Source organism: Protomyctophum bolini, assembly GCF_963924005.1.
Source record: "Protomyctophum bolini genome assembly, chromosome: 4".
NCBI lineage: Eukaryota > Metazoa > Chordata > Actinopteri > Myctophiformes > Myctophidae > Protomyctophum > Protomyctophum bolini.
The window spans coordinates 7,435,073-7,446,787 of record NC_137865.1 but is presented as its reverse complement, the minus strand read 5'-3'; the positions used below and the strand labels follow the sequence as shown (position 1 = coordinate 7,446,787).

The following is an 11,715-nucleotide window of genomic DNA, read 5'->3' as shown; positions in this document are numbered from 1 at the left end:
TATAATCAATTTCATATTGATTTATTAAGAATCTTTGGTAGGTCTTATACACACACATAAGTGTTGCGGTAATAAATTACAAAAAAGCAAGCCGAATTGCTCACTTCAGGTCAGGATCTAACTTGAACCTTATTTAATAGAACAGTTGCGCCGCCTGGTGGTGAGCGAGTATTTTAGTTATACTGTCATAAAGCTCCACCTCTTCTTGAATATAAGGAAGCCATGCTTTGGAAAACGTTGTTATTGTTGGAATCCAGATGCTAGTAGTCTGACAAGCCTGATCTAGTGATAAACGTGTTGGCTTTATCTCGTGGTTAAGACTTAATATGAATATGAATAGGATATCCACGGAAAGACACAAGCCATGTATAAACAAGTTAGACAGAGACAGCAGCTGCTATGACGTTTCCACGTGAACTTTGATACCTTGAGCTGACAGTTTGAAGTCCGATAAAGTGCTGAAGACTCCAAGACTTACAGTTCAATATAGGCCTATAGCCTATATATTTTTTTTTAGCCTACTTTTATTGTGTTGTTGTGGTGGTGAGAAGATGGCGAAAACATTTCCCCCTTTTCTTTCTGTTCAGCCGTCAAGGGGGCTGCTGGATGAAAGGTTGACTGTACTGGTGGTGAGGAATATGTCACCAGTTCAACACCTGACTTTACACGCTCTCCTGCAGTCAGAAGACGGGGACTACTGGGAGGCCTTTGGCCATTACACCAGTGATGCAAGAGGAGATGTGAATGGTAGGCATTCATTCAAGGCTACATAATAAAGTAGGCCTAGTACGTAACATATATCAACAATAAATAGTACAATCAAAGTAAGCAGTTTATAGGCCTATACCTACCATATTTTGTAGGCCTATTTAATTTGGATCCTCTATCTATTCCTTGCTGTAGTAGTGGAAATGCTATTTCCTCACAGGGATAGTAACAATATTGTTGATTGATTGATTAAATACTTGATTGTTAATAGGATAACACACAGCCCTAGGGGCTTGTTTCCATTGTTTCCCTATATATTCAATGAATTAAGAGTAAGACGTTTAAAGACATACTGTATACAATAGCCTATACAATACTAAACAATTAAGACACAATTAATGCATGTAGCAAACATTTGGCGGGTGGGGGTCACTTCTGGTGTTAAGTTTAGAGGGCTTTTCCAGGACCATAACAAATTTCATTGTATTGGATTCCTTCCCATGTTTCCTAGTGCTCAGAGATGTGTGTTTGGGGGGGACCTATGATGGGGTGGAACCCATGGGTCTGATCTGGAGCCTGAGACCAGTGCCAGGCAGTAGAACTGGACTACGGTAAGAACATTCAGTAAAGAGATGGAGAAACAGGGGAATGGGACTTGAGATTGACTGACTGACTGCTGAGGTGGTGGTGGGTGCCTCGATGATGTGAATTGTTTTATTTTTTGTTTAATTATTTTTTTTGTTTTTTGTTTAAAAAAATCACACCCGTGTGAAGTGAGGGGCGCTAATATATTAAAGTCTAACTCATGTTGCTCTGATGTAATGGTGATGTAAAACAAACATATTCTCTTTATTCTCTTGTTGTTCTAATGTTTGTGTTAGGGGGACAAGATGACGTAAATCTAAAACAAACATTGAACTAAAAACAACCAGTAACCATAGGAGTGGCTAGCGCCCCTCAAAAATGTATTATCCTAAGGCTAATGTAGGCCTATTGCTTGATAAATTGCTTTGATTGCGACCCGGCTGACTACAAATGCTGTTTTGATGTTTTATTTTATTTGTCTTATTTCTTTGCTGTTTTCAACATATCTGTAAAGCACTTTATAACTATTTTTTGGAAAATAAATTTAAAATGACTTAAAACCAGAATGATATCATCGCTATCCACGCCCATTAAAAAAATATCTCAATAGAATAACACAATATATATAATAATTAGTGTCAGGCTAATTTCTAGAGTAATTTAGCCAGAATATGAATTCATAGATATGATTTCTAAAAGAATACAAAACAAACAAACAAACAAACAAAAAACAGCTTGCAAGGTCGAGATATGGAGTATTGTGGCACTGCAGCCTCAAAATATCACTTGCACTACACCATATACTGTAGGTATTTTAAATAATGTTCTCATGGCATCACTGTGAGCTACAGTACTTGAAGTCTCCACAAGCTTTCTTTGTTGTACCTTGTGACGTGTGTGCAGTATAAAGTACTGAACAGAGGACACCTCTCTTGTGGACACAGGTTCAGGAAACTGCATGTCCAGAAGCCCACGGAGATCACCATCTCGCTGTACAAACACCATGTGAGTGAGGGCTTTAAGGAACTGGCAGCGCTGGCCAGTGTTGTCATAGAGCGCTGGTACTTGGCTCCTGGAGTCCAGAGGGTTGATGTCACTGAGGGTGGACTCGCAGCAGTCCTCTTTCTGCCACCGGGTACGTAAGCATCGAAGAAGACTGATGTAATTTACACATCCTACCTCGGTCACATTCGCGCAAACCTTTATTCGCCACCAAATTCATTAACCTTTCGCCAAAAACTCGAATTTGAGTTACCGACGATAAAGATCCACCTCCCTGACAATAGCGCCGGGACAATTTTGTTTATTTTTTTGGACCACAGTTCTTATTATGAGACGATTCTAAGATGACCCAATGTATATTCTCGATAAAATAAAATACTTCCGTTGACCCAGGGGATGAGCGAGTGACACCAGGACATCGGTACTCTCTACTATTGCACACCTCATTACACAGTAAAAGCTGTTGGCTGGTTGTTTTTGTTTTTTTTAAGGCCCTGGACCTTTCCCAGGCCTGTTGGACCTGTGGGGGGGAGGCGGGGGTATGCCAGAGTACCGCTCTTCCCTCCTGGCATCTCACGGCTACGCATCTCTTACCCTGGATTACATGACCCCCAGAACCATTGGAGGTACAACTGCTCATGTGGGGAACGACTACTTTGAGGTAGGTACTGCGTATAGGTATTTGTGAGAGAGTATGCAAGTGGCTACAGTATGTGTTGGTGTGTATGTTTATTGTAAGCATGTCCTTCCTGTGGGAAGGACGTGTTTACACAATGCCACATGGAGTTTCAAAGCTCCTGGCAGGTTCAAAGACCCGTACAATAGCTAACCCCAGCCTGTAAAAAAGCTATTGTTACAGAAACATACAGTACTGAAATGATCATAATACTGTACGTATACATTATACCTAGGCTTTATTTTGGAAAGCCATACCTGTTGACCTACAGTAAGACATGCAAAACTTTTTGGCGTTTTTGCCTTTATTGATAGGTTACAGTAATTAGACGGGAATGGGGGGGAAGACATGCGGCAAATGCCGACGGGCTCGGGACTCGAACCCGCGACATGCCATCAGGCGTGCCTGGACCACTCAGCTGCGGCCCAGGCCCAGTTTAATCTTTGTATTTAGTGTTTTATTGATTATATGGGTCTATTTTACATACTTTGTGGATACTGTGCTGTTTTATCTTTTGTTGTAGTTTATCTGCAATATTTATTTATGTTGCTCTTTTACCCTTTGCACTTTGTTTGGAAAAGCGCTATTACAAATTAATTAATTATCATTAAATACATTGTACTGTAGGTAAGGGGAGTAGACTACTGTATAATGGAGCGCAAGGGTGATACATGTTCACTGCTTGGTCAACTGTCATGTTATATAATTCTTTATTTGTTAATAGATATTGAGTTTGGCATGAAGTTAAAATATGAATCCTGGGCGTATTTGAAAGAGGGCCTTGTCTGCAGTGAATAAACATAACATTCGGTCAGAGGCTCAATGATTTCTCAGAGCTCTGACCCCTGCTCCCACTCCTTTACCTTATCTGGTATTCTTTACAATTGTTACCCTTAATTGTTTGACTGAAATGCAATGTGTAATATAATATAATAAACAAAGATAGCCAAGGTTCATATAGAGAGACGTGACTCGGATTTGTTGCAAATGTGATGTACTCCCCAGGCAGCAGACTGGGTATCCTGTTGCCTAAGGCTGGATATGTTTTCATTTTTTACCCTGTGTATTTGTAATGTTTTAATGTCATAATAGCAATTACCATGTGTAGATGTCCAGTACAACAGTGTGTGTGTGTGCGTGTGTTTGCACACAGGCCATGAAAACAAGAACGGGGCTCGCAACTCCAATTTGTATTCACAGCAGCATGTTATAATTCCACGTTTTGACCTTGCGCCGCAAGGTTTCAAGTAAACTTACTTGACAAAAAAAAAGGCTGCAAGGTCGAAACGTGGTATTATAAGTAACGTGCTGCTGTGAATACAATTTGGAACATTGAAAAGTAAGTGAGTTGCGAGCCTCCCTCTTGTTTTCATGATTCTGTTTTTGCAATTTGCAAAAAAGCGGAGGATGTTACTTTTCCTTTGAATGTAGCCTATATACAAGTATACATAAACCACACATACCTGTATTGTCAAAACCACTTAACATGCATAGAGGTGCAGGAATGTGGACAGTGGTCCCTTGTGCGCTATACTTCTGTGCTTGAAGACCCCACCCCACTATCGAAAGTGCCATTGGAATGGCTATCTTTAAGGACACTAATCGAATCTAAAGAATCAAAACTTTCACAATAAGGATTCAATGCAAAGACTGACAATGCGGTGTAACCATTGTATTTTTTTGCACGATAGATACTCATGTTTTGCAACATGTTTTGTAAAGTCACTAGACAGGATTGGTGTCGTCTATCTCCAGTTTGTTCTAAAATATCTGTTAAAGGAAAAATCATTTTTGCTCTGTTAGTTTAAGGAATTGGTTGTCTGCTGCAGTCCGTGGAACTCACACATTTCAATTCAGTCATTTTCATCAAGGACTAATTTACAACAAGAAAAATAGGTGAATTTGGAAGAGTTGGAAGAGTTGAGAAGAGTTGAGTTTGGAAACTGTCACGTACAAATGGCCAGTGTTGAGAACCAACCGCTTCAATGTTTACATGTCATTGTGTTCATCATTACTCTTATGTGAAACACACTGCGGTGGTGTTTCTCTCCTGTCTTTTTGATCAGACTGCATTCACGTTCCTAAAAGAGCATCCTCAGGTGTGCAGTGACCGGATTGCCATGATGGGCTTGTCTTTCGGGGCCTCTATGATGCTGGGACTGGCTGTGTACTCGACAGTCATTAAGGTATGGACATGATGTGTACTCCACCGTCATTAAGGTATGGACATGATGTGTACTCCACTGTCCTAAAAGTATGATATGACCTGATATGAATGGCTGTGTAGTGTGTACTCCTAGACTCGCATAGCCAGCCTTCATCTGCCTTTGCAATGCATACATACATATGGGGGGGGATTTGAGGAAAAACAAATCTAATACTGAGAGGGATGAGACTAATATCCATGTCCACGCAGTGATATTAATATCGCAACGCGAGGCTAGTGTACTCCATCATCATAATGGTATGGGTGTCTCATGCTTGTTACTCTGGGCCCTCGGGGTTAAAGATGCTAAATGGTGTATTAAATGTGTCATCCTACTGTACAAAGACTGGGTCTAATAACAGCATAGCTTAATGTGGGTGTAAGACGTAGTACCGACTGACAGCAGTGATCTGCACTAGTGTAGAGTCACCGACATCCTACTGTAGATTCTACAGTATGATTTTGGTGACTCTGTGATCTATCTTCCATATATGGAGCTGGCCTGTTATGACAATCATTCTGACATCTGTATATAGACTCCATATTTGGGCATGCCTGACAAAGAACTCCATATATGGGCATAAAAGTGACACAGACATAATAGCATTTCCAACTTGCAGTATCGGATCGGTACTCTGTATCGACCGTAACGCAAGTTATGGCTATCAGAATCGGTAATCGAGTAGATTTCTTTTTCATTTCTTTCTGTATACCTCCGTAATGGTTTCTAGTTTCTTCCAGCACAGAGATAATACGGAAGTGAACTGCATGAATCATCGTGCATTCATTATTTAAAATGTTTATATGTTTTCGTTCAGCCCAGGTGTTTGGTGAGTGTGAGTGGGAGTCATGTCCAACCTGTCAGAGGAACCCTCTCTGAAATCCTTCATGACTTTAACAAGTACAGTAGGCTGTTTCAAACTGCTTTTCTATCAAATAACTTATTATCTACTGCCTGTGTGCCTTAATAAGACAGAAACAAACACAAATATAAAGATTTTTTATTTTTTTGCGGCTTACGCCTTTTATTGGTTTTTTGAAGGGACAGACAGTAGGCTGACAGTAAGCGGGAGAGAAATGGGGGAAGACATGCAGTAAAGGCCGTGTCGGGCTCGGGAGTCGAACCCGCGGCACACTGCGACTGGATTACCAGTCGGGTGCCCAGACGGTTACGCCACTGCCTGGGCCACAAACACAAATATAAGTCCATAAGAGTTACTGCATGAGTGCTGTTGCAATTGCACAAATTAAAACAATATACAGTACATCAATGGCAGTCAGTCTTTTTGCAGTCAACTTCTCTTTCTCATTGTAGCGCACTGTCTAGTAGTGCAATGATGCACAGTGCTGCAACCTGTGGCCAGAGAAAGTGCAACTGGCAGGTTTTTATAGAGAATGAGGGGCAGGACAAACACAAATCTATACAAATATTTCATTAGATGCAAAGAAAATCAGCATGCCCCTTAGTGCAGGATGCTTTGAAAAAAAAAAGAGTTCATGTGATTGTGAATGAGTTTGTAGATTGGCAATTTTTTGCCAAATGTTCCACCCCAGACTAAGATTACCTCGAATCTCGATAGTCGATAACATCGTAAATCCTTTTTGTCACATGAACTTTTCATATCTTCCCAGTTCCCATCCCTACAACACACACACACACACGCACAAACACACACACACACACACACACACACACACACACACACACACACACACACACACACACACACACACACACACACACACACACACACACACACACACACACACACGTTGATTTCAACACAAAAGTATAAGAGCTAGGATGGAATTGCAATGCCCAGTCTATCAAACATTGAACTTTTCCTGTGGCTTCGGGACCAGAATTGACTTTCATAGATGTTGTGTAACTAGAAATGCCAAGAACACAAGACGTGACGAGGAGAATCGACTGATCTGGCACGATCTGCTTCTGCCCATTCCAACTGATCCCACCAAGAAAGTGGATGTAAGTACAGTATGTGTGCTGATGTTAGGGACATGATTTATCCCTGCTTTTGGTCAGACTCATTCAAATGAATGCATTTCCTTTTGGGACTGTCTGATATGTACTGTATGATGATATAATTTAACAATTTACCCTGGTGTCCTACATTTGGGCTAGGGATGTTAACAATTAATCTTAATTCGATTAATCGCCGTTTTCTGTGAAGCTGTCTGCGCACACGCACAGCTGATGTGAGCCGGTTAAAAAAGTCCCCCCCACCTTTGTAGCCACAGAAACGTCTCTGCTTTTGCATTTGATCATTTTGATGACGGTGCACTTTTCATTTCATTCCTCAAAAGATGGCATTGCCTGGCCCTGTATCTCAAATGGTCAAATTTGATTATGGAATATAATATGCATTTTGTATTATTTGTATATGAGCAAAAAGTAGATTTTCATGTTAGAGGGAAATTAAGATTCTCAGATCAAATAAAATAAAATGCGCTTATCAACTAACCGGTTAATCGATCGATAAGGTTATCAATTAGCAATTAATGAATGAATCATAATTTGCATCCCTAATTTGGGCCCAAATATATTTTGTCAAAAATGTGCAAACAAAAAGTAGCAGATCTGCGAGCCACGCAATGTCAAAAAACGCTACCAGAGCATCAAATCTCGCACCACCCGTCTCAGTAACAGTTTCTTCCCCCAGGCAGTCAAGCTGCAGAACAGCTGACCTTGAACTGTATTACACTGTATTGTCACTTCACTTGCACTTTTTGTGTTTTTGTCTTTTTCTTTGCACTATAGATGTTTGTTTTTGTCCTGTGTATATAAGACTGAGAGTGCTCTGAGCAAAATAATTTGCATTGTATTTATACTCTGTATCTATATGACAAATCCAGCAAAGACTTGATAGCTGTTTCTCCTTCACTGATGCATTGTTTCTTTATCCTACCAGGTTGGCCAGCTGCAATGTCCTCTTCTACTGCTTGTGGGTGAGGACGACCAGAACTGGCCTTCTGCAGAATCAGCTGAAGACGTGAGTCCCTGCCTTTTACCTACTTGTGCAAGCATACTGTATACATACAGTAGTCATCTGGATTAAACAGGACTGAAATTTGTGCTAGAGTAGCCTTTAGTATGTGACCCCTCGAATAACTCACAATTACAAGGAAGTATAGCCTTGGAAACGAACAGTTCCAGAGGCATGAGGCCCATAGTTCAGGAGCCTAATCTCCTGTTTCTGTAGCGTGGGGCAGCTTATACACGTGCGGTACACCCCCTGGACATGACCTAGTAGGCCTATGTCGCAGGGATTTTTTTGTTGTCTTTGGTGTGACATTACAAACGCAAATAAAATTAACAGGTCAGAGATTACTTATGTACTCCATGCATGGCAAATTAATTTACTCGTGTGAGAGGACAACATCCATTAGCACTTTGTTCCCATTAGAATCTAGAGCTTAGTGGATAAAAGATGTCATGTCACGCCATATTGTCACGTCACGTCACGTCATGTCATGTCATGACATGTCCATCTATGTTGACTATTATAGTATCAGAATGGACTGAAGCTGTCTGGCTTCTTGTGTGTGTGTTTTATATCCTTGACATTTATTTAATTTAATATTTTCTTTCTGTAGCCTCGCTGAAATTATTAAACTGCCGAACAAACAAATTCATGAATTGAATGAATTACAAACATATACTGAAAGACATGCTGGCCTAGGGCTTCTTTCCGGTTAAAGAACCTAAAGAATTGCCAAAACTTAGAGGTGTGTTTGAGACGTTTGAAGTAGTTTGCTACAATGCAAAGAATACCCCCTCTTCTTTCCCCAGATGAAAGAGATGATGGAGAGGGCCGGCAACAGTCACCTGTTAACCATCCTGTCTTACCCCGGGACAGGCCACCTGATTGAGCCTCCTTATAGCCCTCACACCCGCTATAGTAACTTCATAGCAGGCGCTCAAAGGAAGAAAGGTAGGAAATTTGCGCTACAGGTGTGCATAAATGCACATCGGAAACACCGCTCACCCCAAGGGCGAAGCAACATTTTTCAGCTTGAATTTGAGAACGAACCCATTATAAGTGGTGCTGTGTGAGTCTTCGTTGACAGATCATGTGTAATGCTCTGTTACAAGCTCAGCCTCTCACCAATATGTGGCTTCACGGATGGCCTCTGGGCATCACAATAATTGCCCTCATGCTTGTTTCCATTGCAGTGGTAGCTCTGTGGGGAGGGGAGACGACGCCTCACAGTCACGCACAGGAAGATGCCTGGAACAAGACACTGCACTTCCTGGAGGAGAACCTTTATCGCCGCACAGAAACCTCGGTGCCTTCATCTTGTCTGTGACGCTTTCCCGGTTTTAAAGACCTAGTGAAATGAAAAATAAGTTTTTCACACTTTTAGACCACATCCGTGGTCATCATAATGGGTATACCGAACAATTTAAATGTTGTGTTGAGGCTCACATCAATAAAAGCCAATAAAAATGAAGCTCACCGTTTGATTCCCATTGCTGCATCGTCCTCCAAACACAGGTGGTTTTGATTATAAAATTGTAGCTATTTTTTTATGTTTTATTATTGTGATGCCCCACACAGATTGTGTTGTAGTGGTTATAGGCAACACCTGCCTAATTGTCTCCCTTTAGGTGAGCCTTGGTGGGGCATTCCATCTTGATCGCTCATTGGAGAGCACCTGGGCCCGGTGCCTCCAGAGAGCTATAAAAGCAATGTCCCTGCCATTCATTCACACTTGAGAGATCCAGAGGAGGCAGACCTGCTGTCTGTGCCGCCACTCCCTGCTTGCCTCCATGTTCTATGTTTGCCTTATTCTTTCCATCCACACACGCACCACACCATGTTCCACACATCCACCACCAGACCACTGATTACTGACTCCACACCTCATAGGATGGTGCCTTATTATGTTGCCCTTAATTCAGTTCTTCAGTTATAATGTCTAGGCCTATTTTATAATAAACACAGTTTTGTACACTGTTGCTTCTTCTCCTGCCTCCCAAACATTGGGTATATCCATGGCTTCTGTGACAATTACCTAAACATGAGAGAGATGTGCCATAATATGGCACATCTCTCTCATCGTGCGTGCGCATATATTATATGCGCACGCACGATGATTCCATTCACACCTGACACCTCTCTCTCTCTCTCTCTCTCTCTCTCTCTCTCTCTCTCCCCTCACATGACCATGACCATAACATGGAAAGCAAAATACAGCACGATATAGTTTCACATGCCAGCTGCACCTTGTCAGTGCGGAGAGCGCTCTCCGTGGTGCTGAAACCTTTTTTTCCTGTTGTATTCCACTATTCCAGGAATTTCCAGAATTGTAACGTGTGAGAGATGGGATCTGTCACGGGGCAGCCCCTGCCCTTAGACAATATCCTTGCAAATAGACCACACAGTTAAGTCAAACTGTCCGTGGATATGCACGGCTTGTAATAATACTGTACTATTGTACTATTGTCAGAGTTGCTTGCTACACTACTAACTGCATCGATCTGCAACACTGTGGTCAGCCTGTCTGTCGTTGCCGTGGTCGGCGCGTCTATCATGTGCTGTATATTGACTGGCTGTTTGTCATTGGAAACTGTTTTGTGGTGCCTGCGCCCGCACTCTTCACAGTGAATGCCCTGCGTTCTACAATTACGCGCGACATGCCTGCCTAACAGACATACAACAGACATACTCTCCTATCCTCCTATCCTCCAAAGGTTGTACACATCAGTGAAATTAACCTCTGGGAAAATCCCTAATTGAGAGTCTATAGGCCTAGCAAGCCGCACCACAGATCATATAGGCTGCATGGCTAACAGGGCTTGGGCACTACCCTACCATCTCTCTATATCATTTGATAAAGGCATGTATATCGTGTATATCCACGGCTTCCGTGACAATTACCTAAACATGAGAGAGATGTGCCATGCAATATCAAGGACCTTGCAAATAGACCACACAGTTAAGTCAACTTGATCAATAGACAAACATCTGGACTGGAAGTAACGGTTTTATATATATTGTACACATGACATTTTTGTAATTAACACAATGGTTGAAATAGTTTTAAATGTTTATTTGTATTTATTGACACTGAAGTTGCATTGGTATGTCTGTCACCTGTCTCCCCTCTGCAGTGCTGGCACTCCTCTCTAGATTGGAGGGTGCCAAGCACTGTAGAGGAGGAGGGGTGTTTGTTCCTGTCTGTATTATGTTTGGTCTTGTTACTTGTGACAAGTGTGACCCACCTAGAATGTAGTCACATTATTATTGTTGTTTTATTTATTTTATTTTATTTTGTGATTTGAAATTGTTTTGAGAGCTGTCACTTGTCAATGTATCTGTGAGAGTATTGAGTTCACCTTGGACAGTAGGGGGCAGTATAGGAGCGTTTTACCTTCCCTTCCTCATGGGTTTCGGGCATCACCTACAGACCGGAAGCTCACCATCATTCTATCGACTCGAGAGCAACCAGTCTGAAAACAACTAAATCGTTCTGTGTGCTTCTTTCTCCTGTTTATCAGGTTGGTTTTGGTGCA

The 11,715-nt window shown here is 41.6% G+C and overlaps 1 protein-coding gene across 1 annotated transcript; it reads left to right on the top strand.

The window, feature by feature from the left end:
* The first annotated feature begins 270 nt into the window (after window positions 1-270).
* LOC308314287 (peroxisomal succinyl-coenzyme A thioesterase-like) lies at window positions 271-10,116 on the top strand. Its single transcript, XM_080761828.1, has 10 exons — window positions 271-747; window positions 1,220-1,319; window positions 2,238-2,428; window positions 2,787-2,956; window positions 5,038-5,157; window positions 5,996-6,078; window positions 7,071-7,164; window positions 8,108-8,188; window positions 8,989-9,130; window positions 9,373-10,116. The coding sequence occupies exons 1-10, from the start codon at window positions 552-554 to the stop codon at window positions 9,504-9,506; spliced, it is 1,311 nt and encodes a 436-aa protein (XP_080617954.1). The 5' UTR covers window positions 271-551; the 3' UTR covers window positions 9,507-10,116.
* Window positions 10,117-11,715: the final 1,599 nt, after the last annotated feature.